The sequence below is a fragment of the Sebastes umbrosus genome, chromosome 1, assembly GCF_015220745.1.
Source record: "Sebastes umbrosus isolate fSebUmb1 chromosome 1, fSebUmb1.pri, whole genome shotgun sequence".
Lineage (NCBI taxonomy): Eukaryota > Metazoa > Chordata > Actinopteri > Perciformes > Sebastidae > Sebastes > Sebastes umbrosus.
Genome location: NC_051269.1, coordinates 9,840,566 through 9,859,717, shown reverse-complemented (window position 1 = coordinate 9,859,717; position 19,152 = coordinate 9,840,566). Strand labels below are relative to the sequence as shown.

Sequence of the window (19,152 nt, the reverse complement as noted above, 5' to 3'; positions counted from 1 at the left end):
TGATTATATATTTCAATCGATTGACATACCTAGTATGCATACAAGAATCAAACATTTGGTTCGATTTACCATATCTGTTTGTTGAATATTGATTCATATTTGATCAGCGTGCCATTTAATCAGAGTTTGCAAGTGATTGACAGCTGCTCTGAGTGATTGACAGCTGCTCTGCTTTTTCATCATATTTACTCCAGTTCTACCAACTGCAGCTTTAATTATTAAAAACTAAGCACTGATAGTCAAGCTCTGCCGCTTTGACGTTAACGTTATTTGTCATTTTCAGGTGAAAAGTGTCGGCCAAGAGATGTCTTTTTTGCTGTTTGCTGAGTTGTACGATTTTCATTTGAAGTAACAAACAGTAGACTGACTTCACTTCAGTGTGTCCACTACTGAACTTTTTCTCCAGCTGCTGAAAGGTGGAGGCTACTGTAAGAGCATGACTACCCTCTGCTGGTACACTGTAAAGACACACCAAGTAACCCAGCAGCTTGCCCACATACATGTATGCAAGCTTTATTTATTTTTTACCAAAATCATAAAAATTATGAATTATATCTATTGTTGTATGGTATGACACAATAGTCATTCATTCATTTACCAGTAAAAATATAAATAGAATCATAGTATTGACGTATTGAAGAACAGCTGTTCTTCAGAATGAACTGAATCATTGGTTTCAGTGTGGCAGACAACGTCATCAGTAGATACTTTTGGCTAGAAGTCATCTGAAGGGAGGTTAAAAATAAACATTTCACAATGTTAGAGGAAAATTTAACGTTGTCATAGGAATTTTTGACATCAACAACTGATAACTAAACTTTATGACACCCTCCATAAAATATGTTTGCCCCTGACATCACCTCTTTCTAATGAAACCTGAGTCCTTTTACCTAGATGATGTCACTGCTGGGAAATGTTCAGGCAGGTGACTTTTCATGCTCTGCATGAAGTGTAAAAGAAGGATTTTGTTTATCTTCTGTTACTTAATGTGGACTAAACTCTAAATGAAATAGTTAAGTGGTACTTTGAATAATTACAGATTGTGTTATTTACTCAGAATGTGGCTTCTTTTGTGGTGTCGCACACTGTGTACTGTTGAGTGTTGAGCAACACTTTGTGTCACAAGCCACACCTTTCCACACCTCCTAACAAGCAGTGGGTGCAGTTGAGCCGGGCTCACACATATAACTGAGTTGCCAGCAGCTTTGCAATAAATTACCCGTGGGACTGGACAAGTATCAGACTTCAGCGAAACATGTTATGGACAATATTCTTACTACTGCTTCTACTAGTTCTCCTTTACTCCACTCGCACAAGGTAAATACATTTATTAATATGTTGATATTGGGCAGATATTGGATTATTAACAAAGATGCATTTCAGAGATTGTAATAGATTCTAAAGGGCTGCAAAATACTGCAAAAGCATAGTATACTGTCATTTAGAAAAGCTTGTTATTTTCTTAAGTTAATAATATTAATCAAAGACATTAATGTAAATAGTAATAATTATATTATAATACCTCTTCATTCATATAATCAGCATATTATCTGACTGATAGAATTTGGATGTCTGAGCAATGCTGACTGTGCTTATACTGTGGCTGATGTTTCAGTTACACCACAGAAAGCTGTTGGTTAAGATTCATGTATGAATGAAAGGTGGATAAACTAACTCTATCGCATTGATAGAGGTCTAAAGGTTTGGGAAGCGAGTGACTGGAAGGTCATTGGTTAAATCTCCCGGACTGACAGAGTTGATCTGGTGACATAGAGCCATTGAGTAATGCTCTTAACCTCAGCGTAACTTCCCATTGATTTAATTTTAACGTGTTTCCTCATACTTGACAGGCAGAAAAATGAGCCACCTCTGGACAAAGGTTTTCTCCCGTGGTTGGGGCACGCTCTTGAATTTGGAAAAGATGCCGCGAAGTTTTTGGCCCGGATGAAAGCCAGACATGGGGACATCTTCACAGTAAGTCCTGATAAAAGACTGTGCAACTGCAATACTGATGCATATTTGACTGTCAAATAGGATAAAAAATGAATATGTAATGGTTTGGAAGAAAAGGGTCAAAGATGTTTTTGCATAAAGGCGCAAGAAGTCTGTCAACAGATCTGATATAACATCTGAAATTCAAATCAGGTTTTCACACGATAACAACAAAATATTCATTTTAACAATCATGCATGTGTGGTGATAGCAAGCTAATCAATCCCCCATGATACTTTTAATCTGAATATATCTCAAATTAGTACTGCAGAGGCCTCTGCAACCCATTATTCTTCCAATGTAGAACAAAGTGTTTCATTGAATCGAAAAACTGTCCATTCCACATAGCTTCAAACTAACAGATAATAATAAGAGTTGGTTAAAAGAATGCAATTTAAAAACAATGAATATTGTATCAACTAAAATGATGTCCTCCCACCCAGGTTCGTGTTGCTGGTTGTTACGTGACGGTGCTGTTGGACCCAAACTCTTTCAACTCTGTAATGAATGACACTGTCTTCTTGGACTTCACCCGCAACAGAAACCAGCTCATAAAGAGGGTCTTCGGTCTGCAGCTGCCGAGTATCGAACCTAGAGCAGAGAGGAAATGGATGGAAGGGTAATTAGTGTGACTTTTAAACACAGATGATGAAGAGAAACTCTGCTGCAGTTAAATGAGTGTTGCAAAATCTCAATATCTGTTTTTTATTCCCTCAGGCATTTTCAAGGTCGCAGTCTCTCCAAGCTCAGCAGCTCCATGAACACTCAGCTCCAGAGCCTGCTGCTGAGCGACCAGAGTGGCTGTGAGTGGAGACAGGACGGACTCTTCAGCCTTTGTTACAGTCTACTCTTCAGGTAACACGCAGCATTTAAATACTGTAAATCAGGGGTCTGCCAAAGGGTCCAATCCGGCTCACTGGATGACTTTGAAGAGTTGCAGAGAAGTCATTAATGCCAATAAAATGCACTGCTGTTCCTATTTGTCTATTTGCTGTCCTGATAAGAGTAGCAGGCCCTATGCTGGTTAGGCTATTATAAATCCCAACGTGCTTACGTATAGACTAAGTGAAAAAAGAAATGAAAAGAAAAATGGACCAGTTCCTATTTTTTTCACAGAGGTCAATAGGAAGCCATTGTGCTTTGTGTGTTCACAGCACCTTTCAGTACTCAATGACTTTGATACCCCTGCTGTAAATCAAGTGCTGCTTTTACTACCAGGAGTGACAAAGAGGAAGTTCTCTAACTGTGTTGTTGTTTTTCAGGGCTGGATATCTTACATTGTTTGAGAGGAGAGACAATGCTTCCGCGGTCTACAAGGAATTTCGCAAGTTTGACGATCTTCTCACCAAACTGGCTCGTGGCTCACTCAAGCGAGGTAAGCTGCACAATACATAATGAAAGTAAAATGATTTCGCTTACGGCCCTATCCAACTTCATGTCTATACAGCACAGTAAGGTATTTATTCATTCATTCAAACTTTAGTTTAACTCAGAAATACATTATAGATAGATAGATAGATAGATAGATAGATAGATAGATAGATAGATGTACTTTATTGATCCCAAATTGGGAAATTATTGTGAGGAAACACACACGAAAAGGCTGCCACCTAGCACGGCATCATCTTGGAAAAGATAAAATCAAACTATCACAGGCACCTGATGTTGCAGGTGCACAATGAGAAAAACTGGATTTTCCAAGCTCATTAAAAACAGCCAGCGCTTGCAACATAATCTAAATCATTTGAGCGTGTTTGATAAGGGCCCACATTACAAGAACATGAATGAACATATGTACTTAACTGTACTAAATGAATGCATGTGTGATCTTCAACAGGGGAAAGCAAAACAGCCAACTCATCCCGGGAGCGACTGTGTGAGCTGCTGTCCCCAAACTGGCTGAACGGAGGGTCCGAGTCCAACTCCTGGCAGCAGAGCTACCATCACTTCCTGCAGGAGGAGGGAGTCGAGGAAGAGATGCAGAACAGAGCTCTACTCTTGCAGCTGTGGACCACACAGGTGAGAGCTGGATTATTGTCTGTCTCTCTCTCTCCCACACACACAGATCTACAGACACAAGTCCACGCAAGGATGCCAAAACATACAAACCTTCCACACCCAGACTGTTTAAATACCTCTTCGCGGTGCTCAGCCTATGCCAACAATTCCTCTCTGGCAGATACTCAGAGCTACCTGCCTCAACCTGTAACTCAGAGTTCAGCTTTGCCAGTTATGGTTATGTGAATCAGTTACCATGACACCTCATCTTTTTGAGGTTTGGTAATTACACGGTGCGTAAGAGAGCTGTGTTAGTCAGCTGCTTCCACTTTTTCCTATATCTGACTGAAACTAAACAGTTTCTTGCACAAGTTTCTACTGCTGACTACAACACAGCTCCACTGGAGATGTTGTTTAACCCATGTGCATAAGTACACAAAATTACCACTATAAGTATTTGCAATTTAATATACTTTTAAATAGTACACTGAAATACAGCTTAAAATAATCTTATATTAAAGAGCACTTTTTGTAAGTAAACATAAATACACTAAAGAAGTGAAATAAAAAAAAAGCATATAATAGTGTATAATAAGGGACTTGAAAATAATTATACTTTCAATAAGTACACTAAATTAGCACTATAAGTAATTTCAATTTTGTATACTTTTCCAAAGTACAATTTACAATATACTTACAATAAAGTACACTGGAATACCACTTTAAGTATTACAGAATTAGTAAATGTATGTATACTTGAATTACATTTCTAATACACTGAAGTATACTACTTTTTGACAAGGGTTCACACACTTTAATAGACTATCAAAAAGTGAGCACAAGCTACAAGCCGAGTATATTCTGTAGACCTATAAGGCAAGAATACTTAATTATACTTTTCTTAAGTATATCTCGATCAAAAGATTAAATACAAGTAGGTCTATAAGCCAAGTATACTTAGACTTTTCTGTATACTCAGTATGAGCCAAACATACTTATGTATACTTTTTGTTAAGTATATAGAAATTAAACTGAAAGTATGCATTTAAGTTTAAAAGAAGTATACTAATAGCACACTTGAATAAACTTCTTTTTGCTTAAGGGTATATAAAGGTTCAAATGGCTACAGTGCACAAAGTTTCCATGATTTACAACATTGACACAGGTGGGAATAGAGCCTCACTAGTCCAGACATGCTCAGATCAACATGGTGTCATTGCTCTGTGCTGCCAGCTGGAGGAGATAGCGAGCTGTTTGAATGTCTGCTGTCCATCTCTGCTGCTACATTTGAGTTGTAATAGCCTCAGCCCTCTGTTAACCTGCCAGTCTCACTGGATCAATGATGTTGTTCACCCCGGTAGCACCACAGTAATTTAAGCAGAGGAGAAACCACCCACTACAGGGCTCCTTCAGATGCTCTGCTGGTTAGGGGAATACCGCTGTTCCTCCAGCATGTTTGTTTGTGCTTCATCACGTCTGCTGGGAACCACAAGCACACAGTCTCAGTCTGGGACGGAAACTGGAGCACCACTGCAGAGAATAGAGGCATTAGAAGCGAGTCCAGTGGGACGTGGCAGAGTGAATGTGGCTTATACATGTGTTACAGGCAGATATTTCAGAGTGCAATGCTAGCATTTCACTAAAGCCACCTACCACCTCATCATCATCATCATCATGAGTCCTGCACAAGCTAGTGGTTGCTGATCTCTTTCCATTTATAAACAATCAATGTTATTGACTGAAACATATATAGACTGAAATGGATTTATTTGATGGTGATTTAACGTGTTGAGGTGTCTGTACACCTCTCACCCCCACATACTGTATGTAAGAATTCCTGATCATTTAGAGAAAGTCACTTAAAGCAAGTCACTGGCTTAAGAAAACATATTTCTTTGGTACAGATCCTCACAAAAATCATCAATTTAATATGTCTTTCAATGAAAATGAGAATAATGATGAAAAATGTATCATTCCCTCTAAAATCGCAAATCATATCGCAATTCCAGTATCAGTCAAAATGATTACAATTAGATATTTTTTCAAAATTGTGCAGTCCTAAAAGCTAACTAACTCTCTCAGCATATTTCCCAAAATACCAAACTATACCTTTAAAAATCCCCACCCTGGGTTAAGGTAACCAGGCACATATCATTATCCGAGGCATCAGATCTGCTGATCTGAAGATCTAAGAGGTCAGAAAGTCACTGTGTTGCACCTTTAGTCACTTTTGGGCATTTGCCCTGGCTGTCAATAGAGGGCTGACCTGAGATGTGCAGAGGGAAGAAGAGCAGCTCCCTTAACCCGCAGCAATTACTGTCTGACAGGCTCAGATGTCTCTGGCTGAGAGGCAGTGTCTACACAGTGTGGGCCGATTCACTGACTTCCCGTCATATCAGTCATATTCAGATAAGCAGCATTACAGAAAGCTGAGGAAATATGATATTCCCAAAAGTAAATAATTAGAATTATCTGTATATTATATGCATTGTATGTCCACATATGCAAAATGTACACAGACTTTTGCATAGTTTTTCCTAGAAGTTTATGTAAAAGGACTGAGTTTGTGCTAAGTTGTGTGTTTTTTCCTTTCAGTGCAACGCTGGACCTGCTGCCTTTTGGCTCCTTGGCTTCCTGCTCACTCATCCTGAGGCCATGGAGGCTGTTAAATCAGAGATCAGAGGCCTCCCTCTCCGGGACACTTCCCTACAGCATTCCCCCATCAACCTGCTGGAAGCACACAGCACACCTGTGCTTGGTACGTAGCAGCTGCTGCTAGCAGACTCTTTTCACTGACTCACTTCGCTGCAGCGAGGTTGAAACAAAGGCTCATTTGATTTGTTGGAAATAACGAGATAAGTGCAGCGAACTGAAACAACGATAGTGACAATAAGAGTTTGACCTTTGATTCGATTAAATAATGATTGTCTTTTTCATACGTTAATATCCGTGCAAATGTTTGGAGCTCTCCAAATTAAGCCCGAGGGCACCGCTGATTTATCTCACTCTAACACCCCTCTGACATCATCCACTCTTCTGTCCTCTCTGTTTTGCAGATAGTGTTCTGAGCGAGACCCTACGACTCACCGCCGCGGTAATGATCAGCAGAGAGGTGGTGCAGGACAAGACCTTGCACATGTCCAGTGGACAGGAGTACCACCTCAGACGAGGGGACAGAGTGTGTCTGTTCCCTTTCCTCAGCCCCCAAATGGACCCACAGATACACCAAGAACCACAGGTACTTTAGTTCGCACAAAAGAGTCCGCGATCAAAGCATTAAAGGGGGCCTATTAGGCTTTTGTGATTTTTCCCTTTCCTTTAGTGTGTTATATCGTTTTTTGTGCATGTAAAAGGTCTGCAAAGCTACAAAGCCCAAAGTCCACGCCAAAGGGAGTTACTCCCACCCACAGAAACACGGCTCCTGAACTGCCTGAAATGCCTTGACTTAAAGTCCTGCCTTTTCTTCCGTAACGTGGGGATGTCACCAAGTAATGGTACATGTCCATAGGCTCTGTCCTTTCAACGCTTCCCATTCATTGTCTATGTAAGCAGCGGTGCAATGCATTCTGGTAGCGTGGCGGCACAATTTGAGAGGCGTCACATTGGCCACTCCTCATTTGCATAAAGTTGAGGTCCAGGCTACTTTATGCAAATGAGGGCAGTCGGGCGCAAAATGTTTTCAGAAACACATTTCGGTGAACTATGTTTTGTGATATAAGAGAAGAAAGTCTTTCCAGACGAGCCACCATGTTGGTTCCGGTTTGAAAGCTGGGAGTAGCAGCCCACGAGGGAAAGTGTTCGTCCAATCAGGAGCCTAGTGCCTTATGTCTAGTGGCAGCCCATCAAGCGTCCAATGCGGGGAAGCGAGGCGATCCCTCTCGATAAAAAACCATGTACCATGACACACTTTGCCTAGCGGCTACTTTGCCTAGCGCCCTCAAACAAAGCTAGTTAGAGCGGAGCTCTAACCGAAAATTTACGTTCGGCTGACCAATCAGAGCAGACTGGACTTTTTAGGAGGCCTCTTTTACAGCACAAACATGAACAACTGTTCTCGTGATAAGTGCACGAGATGCTGTAATGACGTAACATTTTGTGGGATACGGAGCCTCCACTGTCATGATACATATAGTTGTGTATCTCCATTGTGATATTTTTAATCCATATTATTGAGCACAAAGGAGTCTTGAGGAGGATTAAGCGGTGTGATTTAAATTACTGACAAAATACATCCTTTGGGATGAGCTGCTAAATGCCTACAAATGAAACAAGTAGGAGTTGACTAGCAAAAGAGCAAGATCAATTCCCAACGTTCATTTGTCTTCAATGGGTAGAGGTGATAATTACATATTATGTTAGTATGTATATATGTAAGTATTCTGTATTCCTAGAGGTTATAATTCCATATTGTTTTTAACAGAAGATATGGAGACATATGAACAAGCCTATTTACATGATATTATAATGCACATATCTTATGCTTATGCTCATGTTTATTTTTCTTGTCTCTCCTCTTAACAGATTTTCAAGTATGATCGCTTCTTAAATGATGATATAACAGTGAAGGATAAATTCTACAAAGATGGAAAAAGGCTGCAGTACTACACCATGCCCTGGGGTGCAGGGAGAAACATCTGCGTTGGGAAAGAGTTTGCCGTTACAACCATTAAACAGTGAGTGTGAAGTTCCACTGCTTTTTTTTAATTATATCTTTCAACGATGTATCTTAAGTTTTAATATGAAACATTCATGATCAAAGCATTTCCTGCAATTTCATCCCGATCACCAGCAAAATCCATCTTCACATAACGTTCCCCCCATTATCGTGTCAGTCCTGCTTTCATGTCCTCTGTCGTTATTAGCAACACGCTATAGTATAGTAATCGCTTATACTCTGTAATGAACCGTATGAAAAAGGATAAGGATAATGGACAGTCAATAGGGAGAGCGTGTCTTTGTCAGACATCATATCCAGTTGCAAAGGTTAAAAGGTCAATCCTTGTAATCCACAACACACAACAAGGAGGAGCAGGTTAGTTAATGATGAGTAGGCTGGGAAGACTTTGGGAATCAGTTATTTTTAGGCTTTTTGCTGTTTATTTCAGATTTGATGTGATTTTCACACAGTTTCTGCATTTAACTGAATGTGTGAAACCTAACATTAATATTGTTTAATAAGTTGCGTTTATTAGTGGGCAGTTTGGTGCTTGTTCTAAACTGCTTTTTGCCTCTTGTGTCTCTAGATTTGTGTTCTTGCTCTTGACCCATCTGGACCTGGAGATGTGTGACCCCGAGGCCAAACTGCCGCCAGTTAATCCCAGTCGCTACGGCTTTGGGATGCTCCAGCCGGACGGAGATCTTCAGGTCCGATACAGACTGAAGAGGACACAGCGTGAAATGTGATGCCATAATTTGATCAATTGTATAGAACTGTAAAAATGTTGACTGACAAAGCTTTTTATTATATGTACTTTAGCACTATTTATACTATTTTATATTTACTCATTGCATCTATATATCATATTTAACTAGTTTGTTATTAATATTTACAATAAAAAGGAAAAACAAAGTAAACCTATCATTTCTCATTTTTATATTTTTGCCTCCATACTTTGGGAAACACCTAATTGAACATTCGTAGGCTTTAAAGTCCCCCTTCACTCGAAAACATGTTTAGCTTATTGTTACTTCACTTGGAAGTTTGACCTTCACTGCACAGAAAGATGTGTGTGTAGAGTTTGTTTTCACTTTCATCGGTTGAAGGGGGATGTCTCTCTGTGCTCACCTTAAACGTGAGTTTAACACATGTAGGCAATGCACGAGAAGATTTTGTCACATCACAACTAGTTTGGAAGCACCATGGTCCAGTTTGCAACTCACAGAAATGTGAAACTGAAAACGTCCAGTGCACATACAGTACACTGAAAATGAATTTGGATTTGGATTTATTGGAGTGAAGTGGGAGATCTCTTGCATCTCATGTGACCTTTGGGATGGGAACTCGATCTCTGGGTTGGGAACCACCGGACTGAATTACCCAACCTTTTATAAAGTAGTTAGAACTAGTTACAGCTACAACAGTAAATAGGGCTGGGTATCTTTGATTTAATGCAACGTGTGATTGGCTCACTTACACGGCAGCTACAACCCATACAGCCTGTGGTGTGGTTCAGCATGCCGAGATGCCACTGAAACGTTGGCTCAGTTTTAAAGCTAGAAGTGAAGATTACTGGTATCGTATGAAACTAGAAGGTAGGCCGCCAGAAGGACTATAAGGAATCCATCGATACCAGCCATGTCACACTAGCTTGTCGGGAAGGAGGTTAAATAATGCTCCAAACTTTTGCTAAATTTTGGTGAGGAAAACTGTCATGGTCATTTTCAAAGGGGTCCCTTAACCTCTGACCTCAAGATATGTGAATGTTTTCATTTTTCCTAAAATAATGACACAATGACAACACATTAACGCAAATTTGTTTTAGTGTCACTAATTTGTTTAACGCATTAACACAATCAGTTTTCATGCTAGAGTGAAGATACTGGCATCATTCAAACTAGAAACCTAAGGAATCCATGGGTACCAACCATGTCACGAAGCAGGCTAAATAACACTCCAAACTTAAAAAAAAACTGGCACGGACATTTTCAAAGGGGTCCCTTGACCTCTGACCTCCAGATATGTGAATGAAAATGGGTTCTATGGGTACCCACGAGTCTCCCCTTTACAGACATGCCCACTTTATGATAATCACATGCAGTTTGGGGCAAGTCATAGTCAAGTCAGCACACTGACACACTGACAGCTGTTGTTGCCTGTTGGGCTGCAGTTTGCCATGTTATGATTTGAGCATATTGTTTATGCTAAATGCAGTACCTGTGAGGGTTTCTGGACAATATTTGTCATTGTTTTGTGTTGTTAATCGAATTCCAATAATAAATATATATATATATATATATATATATATCTGCATAAAGAAAGCATATTTGCCCACTCCCATGTTGATAAGAGTGTTAAACACTTTGCAAAACTCCCTTTAAGGTACATTATGAACAGATTAAAAAAATGTGTGGTTAATTTGATTAATAATGAATTTGAATCATTAATCGCGAATAACTAGGACAATCATGCGATTAATCGTGATTATATATTTCAATCGATTGACACACCTAGTATGCATACAAGAGTCAAACATCTGGTTCGATTTCCCACATCTGTTTGTTGAATATTAATTCATATTTGATCAGAGCTGTCTAGTTTGACCATTTGATTGGAGTTCGCAGGTGATTGACAGCTGCTCAGAGACAGCAGACTCCAGCTCAGCTCTGATTGGTTGTTTTCCTCCGGTCTGTGAAATCCTGCAGATGCCATTAGGAGCACCTGAGGTCTGTTGGGCTGCAGTTTGCCATGTTATGATTTGAGCATATTTTTTTTATGCTAAATGCAGTACCTGTGAGGGTTTCTGGACAATATTTGTCATTGTTTAGTGTTGTAAATCGAATTCCAATAATAAATATATACACACATTTGCATAAAGCAAGCATATTCTCCCACTCCCATGTTGATAAGAGTATGAAACACTTGACAGATCTCCCTTTAAGGTACATTTTGAAGAGTTAAAAATGTGTGATCAATCATAGACACACTTAAATAGTTTAATCTAACCTAATATTTACCCATATTTTTTTATGTGCACTATCATTACATGATGCCTTTATCTTGCCTGAACACAACAACACGAGTGTTTATAGTGATCCATCCAGTGCTGAAAGAGTTAAGGAGCTGTGGAAGAGAGAGCTCTGAGCTGCCATGGATCCACCTTCAGAGAGAGAGAGAGAGATGCGGTGGCGCCTCCTCACACAGCTGACTGACTGGAGGAACACAGGTATAGTCTGTATAGTCTATAGTCCGGATGGGCTCTCTCCCTCCCGGCTGCGGACTTGTTGATCTTCGGGGGTGAATCGCTGCTGTGATCTGGTACCAAGGAGCAGCGGACCGGCGGCTCGGCAGCAGCAGGAGGATCATCATCATCACGCAGAGAGCCATGTCGGAGGCTGAGGAGGAGACATGGATTGGGTTAGACCCTGGACATAGGAAACCAATAAGGGAGCCTCCTTTTCTTTTTCTTTTTCTTTTTTTTTTATAAATGCTTCATCTCCGTTTGTGCCAGCAGGATTGATTGTTCACAGATCAGGTACGTGCCGGTTTGGTTTCAGTGCAGGATGACAACAACAACTCACTATTACGGTATTTTTATTAAGCTTATTTGACTTTGATCATCATTTGTAATAGATTATCAGTGGAATATGATATAGGAGTATAATCTGCATTAAAAACTGCACCAATATGGAGCAGGCAGCATTTGGAAAACAAGGAGCGATGGAGGATTTTGCATTCACAACATTGCAGTTGTGTAGATGATTAAACATCACAATGAGCTCAGTTGAGCTGCGCGTAACAGTACAGTGTGTACACAAAGGAGGAATACTGCTTGTTCAGGTGGCTCGTTTAATGCTAAATGATTTAATGGAAGACTTTAATAAAAAAACAGGAGGGAGGAGGCTCCTTCAAATTAACATTTTTTTTTCCTCCCTGCAGCCTGTTACTGCACATCATCCAAACAATGTCTCCATCTTCCATTATTCACCCTGTGCTCATGTTTTGTATCTTCTATGTGCTTTGTAATGTGTGTTGACATAATGTTCAGGCCTAATTGTGTTTGCGAAGTGTTAGAAACTTTGTGTGACAGCGATCAATGATGAGAGATGTGCAGGCCTGAGGTGGTGAGGTGGTGGTGGTGCTGCCCATCACACAGACATAAACAAGCATCCAGCCACGTCTACAGTCACACATACACAAACATGTTAGACACCCCTTTTTGTCAGGAGATGATGTATGCAGGCTATATATTTTTCTTCTTCTCAGAGTCTGCCTTCCTTCCTTTCTTCCTTCCTTTCTTCCCTAACCCAAGAGAGCCTCTCTCTGTGATTCAGGGATGTTGAGCAGCAGCAGCTTCCTGGTGTGTTTCAGCACCATTAGAGTGGACAGCGCTCAGCACCGTGCGTCCTGCGTCCTGCGTCCACACCCACAGACAGCACCGCATGGGCGTCACACACAGAGCACTGATCAATGATACTATACAAACAGATCATTAAGACAAATTATTAATATTATATCAGGAGCCATGAGAGGAGATGTCTCCAAAAAATAAAGTCAAGTTAAGTTTTGGTGAGAAGTTTTCAACATGTTAGTCATGGTTCCCCAAATATTTTTCTTCTTCTTAGCCCTCAAATAGAAATGTAGGATTCTGCAGACTGCTATGAGTCATCTCAAGAACCCACCACTTCCTACTAGGGTGTGTTTATTCTTGATTCAGGACATAATTGAATCTGAGTAGGGGTGTATAAGAAAATATTGAAGAAATCGAATATCGCAATTTTGTGATACTGTATCGATTCTTTACAGTTTAGTCAATACTTTATTTCATTTTCAAAGAGATGTGCCCTCTGAAAGTAGTGCAATGATGTTACCGGGACTGTGATTATTGCAAATGCAGATCCCACTGTTCTGATTGCATAAAAAAAGATTAGATAGATAGATAGATAGATAGATAGATAGTAACTTTATTGATCCCGAGGGAAATTCAAGTTTCCAGCATCACAGTTCCATAGTGCAAAACATGTTAGTAAAAAGGCAGTAAAAAAGTTAGTAGTACAAAGTACAAAAAATATACCAGATATAAAAATACAAGGAGATGAAGAAAACTGTTAAAATTGAATATAGTGCAGGGTGACAGCTGTGATAGGACTATTAAAAAAGTGATTATGATTATATGCATATGGTGGTGTGTTCTTTATATTATGACAGTTTTCCTGAAATTAGATTAAAAATTAATCGCAATATATCGCCTTACTTACAGTATCGCAATATATTGAATGGTAACCCCTATATCATGATACGTATCGTATCGCCAGATTCTTGCCAATACAAAGCCCTAAATCTGAGGGTAGAATTATTGTTGATTCAAAAGATAATTTAAAAAATAATACAATTCTTCTTCTTCTCTCTCCCCTGGAGCCTTTTAAGACAGTGATTTTCAATTCTGGTCTTCAGCTCCCCCACTGGTTTTCGATGGTTTTTAAACATCAGGTTGGAAATTACATTCAATTAGGTTTCTTTCCATAACTGTAGCTAAAGACAGTACAATATTAAGTAAAAAAAAAAAAAAAAAAAAATCTCATAATAGGTGTGAGTCATCTGAAGAATCACAATCTGATGACTCACTCGACAATAAACATACCCTCAGATTTTTAGAGACTCCTTTACATTTCTTTACAAATTCATTCCTGAGTCAAATTCACTCAGGGAAGCATTTTCTAAAATTTCAAGGAGTGCGATACAGATGTTGCAATAACAGTAATCAATAGTGAAATATCCTCAAATAATGACAATTTATCTGTCCTTTATTTCGCACCCTGGAGCCTTTAAACCAGTGATTTGTGTTTGTGATTGTGCTTGTGACCCCTCATCATGTGGACATTAACTGCGAGCAGTTTAACCAAAGAGGGATTTTGCCCTCTTGGATTCTTTCATTTAAAGGATTTTCAGAGGCCTAAAGACATCAATACTTCACAATGAAAAGGCAAAAATTAGGAAATCAGAAAAAATCTAAATTAGTTTGTTGTAACAAATTTATTTCCATTTTCATTTTTCTTCTGAAATCCTCTTGTGACCTGTCAGATTTGTCTTATACGTCTTGACTCCTGACCCTCAGGTTAGGAACCACTGCTATAAACTACCTCTGGGGCCTAGGCCTAAATCTTTTATCATTATATTAGCTCGGAGTCGGACGGTTGAGGTGTGGGTCTTGACATTTGGGGCTAATCATAGAAAACTAATGATTCCTTTTTGTTTTTTAATCCTTTAGATACAATAATGGAAGAAAACAGGACCAACTGTAGTCCATAGCCCTGGATGTTTGCCTGATTCCTCAACCTAAAGTCATCATGGAGAAATCCTTGGCAGAGTTAAATAAAGCTGGCTCTCGCTCAACAACGTCGCTGCCACCTGAACCGGTGGATATCATTCGCAGCAAGTCATGTTTCCGCAGAGTCAGGCTGAATGTTGGGGGTCTCCCACATGAGGTCTTGTGGCGAACATTAGATAGGCTACCACGAACACGTTTGGGAAAGTTAAGAGACTGCAACACCCACGAATCTCTGATGGAAGTGTGCGACGACTACAACCTCGAGGAGAATGAGTACTTTTTTGACCGACATCCGGGGGCGTTCACGTCAATTCTGAACTTCTACCGCACGGGAAAGCTGCACATGATGGAGGAAATGTGCGCCCTGTCGTTCAGTCAAGAACTCGACTACTGGGGCATCGACGAGATCTACCTGGAGTCGTGTTGCCAGGCGAGGTACCACCAGAAAAAGGAGCAAATGAATGAGGAGCTCAAACGAGAGGCCGACAATATGAAAGACATCGACGGGGAAGAGTTTGACAACACTTGCTGTGCCGAAAAACGAAAGAAACTTTGGGACCTCCTGGAAAAGCCCAGCTCATCTGTTGCAGCAAAGGTAACTGCCATTGGATGTTGGGTGTAAGAGATGAGGGTACAGATGCAAACACAGAAACATGAAACCGGCAAAACTACATTGACACGTCATCCTTTGTTCTTAATGCAAATTAGCAAATGTTATACCTGCTCACTGTGGGCATGTTAGCATGCCGACATTAGCATTTAGCTCAAAAATCCACTGTGACTAAATACAGCCTCAGAGATGCTAGCATGGCTGCAGACTCTTAATCTTGTTTTATAGTCCCGGTCTCACGGGAAGGTGTATAAATAAAACATTACATGGACATTCATCATGAAGATGTCATGAGGATGCATTTTACGTCATTTGTACGCCGCTTTTCCGAGTGTCATTTGCACGCCACACAACAAAACAACAGTAACGTAGGTTTAGGTTTAGGTTTAGGAAACAAAACCACTCAGCTACAGTAGGTTTAGGAAAAAAGTCATGGTTGGGCTTGAAATTAGTACGTAAACCAAGTAAAATATGTATGTAAACAACGTAACATAAGTACGGAAAGTATGCGTCACAGACGTCACTAATGTGACTAACAATACAAAACACTGGTTTTGAAAACTGGTCTCCTGATTAAAAGTCGTATGTTTGTTGGACCCATCCAACCCGCCAAGCTAAATGCCTTGTGCATTATCATGGTATTCATACGCCTTTTGGTGCAAATGGGCTGCTTTGACATATTGATACATTATATAGTCTCTCTTGTGAAGTAAGTGGATGTTTTTGGCATTTTGAAATGAACTCATTTGGGATGTTGTAGTTTTTGGACCACTGAATCTGTATTAATAGGCCTACTGTATATACCATAAAAACAAAATAGGAAAACAAAGGTTTTGCACCAGTGAAAATGTGCCATTTTCAGACCTACTAACACATTTTAAAAGACATTTACAGTTGCACAAAATGAGTCAATTAGGACACCTCCGTGTGTTGTGTGCTCTCGGTGTTTACTCATGTTTTGATTGTTCCAAGGTTGGAACACAAAGTAAAGAGTGAAAATTATAGAAAAAGCCAGCGGATGTGATTTATCAGTGAGGGATGATTGTGCTATTATCTGCCATTATGGTTGTTCAAGAACTAGAAAAAGCATGTCTTAGTCTCACAGTGAAAGCAGCTCTCTGTGTGCATCGCTGGTAACCATCTTTAAAACATTACACAAGGTTCAGTATCTGTTTCTCCTTGCTCTTAGTACCAGATATGTAACAAAAGTCCAATGCCATACCATTAACTCTCTTTTGAAAATATGTGAGCTATGTCTATCTCATCATATACGTACACACTCACAAAACACACCGTCAAACACACAGATGTACAACTACACAAGCATCCAGACATGCACACACATGCATGCTTACACTTCGTCTGACCTTGACCAATAAATCTTTTATATAGCACTTGGCTGCCGTCGCACACAACATGAAATACACATCATTTTTGATTGCCCTCTGCATTCTGTCAGTTGTTTGTTTGTGACAACCCCACCCTGCTTCATCCTGAGACAATTGAATTTGAGATATTCTGCAGGAGGCTGGGATATTGAATTATATCTTTGTGCACATAAACAACAAGTCAGAAATGATTTGGGATTGTTTGAATCATTTGGATTAATCAATGCTTTGGGAGGAACTCTTTCAGATCAATAGAGGAAGGTTGTGACATGTCATTATTGCGCATATTTCAATAAACAACTACAGTAAGAGAGAAATGTTAGAAACCCAGAAAAGGTTAGTTTGTAACTGTGGAGTTTATCTCATGATAAAGTCAGTTAAAGGGTTATTTTGGTATTTTTCAACCTGAACCCTATTTCCCCCAACAGCAAGCTAAACAAGCTGCGAGGGCGAGTGAGCAGCATCAATGCGATGTTACGTCCACTAAAAGTGTTTGTTTTTGCCACTGACAGGCTCAGCTTCTTATTATAAGTGTCTGACAACAATATGGAAAGGACCCTACAGAGAAATAAAACTTTTTTCGTACGTTTAGCTTGATCCGGTCTGTTTGATATTGTGTCCAAGTCCCGCTCAAGGAGAAGTCTTGCTGTGAAATCTGAATATCCGTATACTCTGGCTCAAATAAATTTGGGCGGCCATCGAATTCAAAGACCTCGTCCACATTGTCGAAATCATTCTAAATATTCAGTCATGACTAGGGATGTCATGATAACAGAAATCTAGTAATCAATACCAATACCAGTGAATTTCCACGTTTCTCGATACCAATTCGATACCACGGTAAAAAAAACAAAAACAACAACAATAAACCCCCTGTACTGTAATTCAACACGTACTCTTTTATTATAAAAATTTGAACATTACAAAAAACAGAGGCATGTAGCCTTTAAGTAATAAATAAAAAGATTAACCCATTTTGTTCATTTTGGCGTATCAGCGGCGTGTTATCAATAGATAGTCAGACGACGGACACTACATACTGACCGTGAATGCATCTGGTCCGTCAGCTCAGAGTAGTAGGAGCAGGAAGCAGAGGCTTTATTGTGGAAGCAAAAAGCAAATGCACCTATTTGGCAATATTTCATGTTTAATCCCAATGCTATAAGGGAACCATATTCAAGCAATTTACTAGTGAAGAATTTAGGAAAAAGGAAAATGACAGGAACGCAGCTGCTGGAATTTTAAACCCATGTGTGTTAATGATATTAGGCGCTATTTGGTCGAATGAGCATGCAACGCTGCATTTAGTTTGTAACATCTGCGCGTTGAATGCCTCCGGTCATAATTAGATGTTGAAGTTGTCACCCTGCTGCACAATAGTTCCTTATCTGAGAGCCATGCCTGAGCATGCTGACTTCTATCAACCCTTTAGTCGCTGCAAAAAAAGACAGAGTTGGCCCTCAGCGGGCTTTTCAGAGAGCCACATCTGCAACCGCAACTTGGGAGACCACAACGGTGTTAAACATGAGCAGCCTTTGATCGCACTCTTCCAGGTTTGATTGCAGGGACCAAAGAGGACACTGTCTCTGTTTCCCACACTGTTTTTTAAAAGGGAGCGGAGTGCCTTGTTTGGGAAACGTATGGGAAATGGAACTATTAGCAATGTGTGTGCTGGCTGATGCTTTGCGGTGAGGATTTGTTGAGAACTGCCAGCGCTGGACTGAGATGAGTGCTGCGAGTCTGTCAGTGAAGCGTCTTCTTCATAGGAATCAAAGAGATGTAAAATCAATGTTTATTGTGTTAGAGCTAAGAAAGTGCTGTTGCCTACAAAAAGGAGATGACCACTCTGAGTCGACCATAACGCTGCTGTCTCCATTATCGCACCCTGATATCTGCAATTTATCAGAACATCACTGGAGAACAGTTTTTGAAGTGCTTAACCAAGATGGGTGCTCTTTCCTTTGAATAATGACACAGCAAAGTGCTTGTGCATATTGTTTCCTGCAATATGGCTCTCAATAACCACCAATTGATGAGTGGGTGCAGTGCTCGCCATTGAAAAAAGAGTTCATCATCTCTTCTTTTGGCATCATTATAAGGCTATAGCGGAGGACGGCGTGCCAGGAAAAAAAAGAGCAACCTTGACACAGCAAGAGGCAGAGTTTATCAATTCCTAATT

At 40.0% G+C, this 19,152-nt stretch overlaps 2 protein-coding genes across 2 annotated transcripts in view; both read left to right on the top strand.

The window, feature by feature from the left end:
* Nucleotides 1-1,175: 1,175 nt before the first annotated feature.
* ptgis (prostaglandin I2 (prostacyclin) synthase) lies at nucleotides 1,176-9,578 on the top strand. Its single transcript, XM_037784333.1, has 10 exons — nucleotides 1,176-1,317; nucleotides 1,851-1,974; nucleotides 2,436-2,611; nucleotides 2,710-2,847; nucleotides 3,255-3,367; nucleotides 3,830-4,011; nucleotides 6,586-6,748; nucleotides 7,047-7,228; nucleotides 8,512-8,663; nucleotides 9,234-9,578. The coding sequence occupies exons 1-10, from the start codon at nucleotides 1,256-1,258 to the stop codon at nucleotides 9,391-9,393; spliced, it is 1,452 nt and encodes a 483-aa protein (XP_037640261.1). The 5' UTR covers nucleotides 1,176-1,255; the 3' UTR covers nucleotides 9,394-9,578.
* Nucleotides 9,579-11,835: 2,257 nt separating this feature from the next.
* The window catches only part of kcnb1 (potassium voltage-gated channel, Shab-related subfamily, member 1), a 39,466-nt gene continuing 32,149 nt past the window's right edge, over nucleotides 11,836-19,152 (top strand). The window contains exons 1-2 of the mRNA XM_037784323.1: nucleotides 11,836-12,182; nucleotides 14,916-15,570. Of these exons, the coding sequence (XP_037640251.1) occupies nucleotides 14,995-15,570 (576 nt within the window). The 5' untranslated portion in view covers nucleotides 11,836-12,182; nucleotides 14,916-14,994. The remainder of the gene's footprint in view (nucleotides 12,183-14,915; nucleotides 15,571-19,152) is intronic.

Bases quoted from the DNA above. Each gene is read 5' to 3' on its own strand.
- ptgis (XM_037784333.1), top strand. From the start codon at position 1,256: ATGTTATGGACAATATTCTTACTACTGCTTCTACTAGTTCTCCTTTAC. The intron at 2,848-3,254 runs GTAACACGCAGC...GTTGTTTTTCAG, and splicing joins TGTTACAGTCTACTCTTCAG to GGCTGGATATCTTACATTGT. The intron at 8,664-9,233 runs GTGAGTGTGAAG...TTGTGTCTCTAG, and splicing joins GCCGTTACAACCATTAAACA to ATTTGTGTTCTTGCTCTTGA.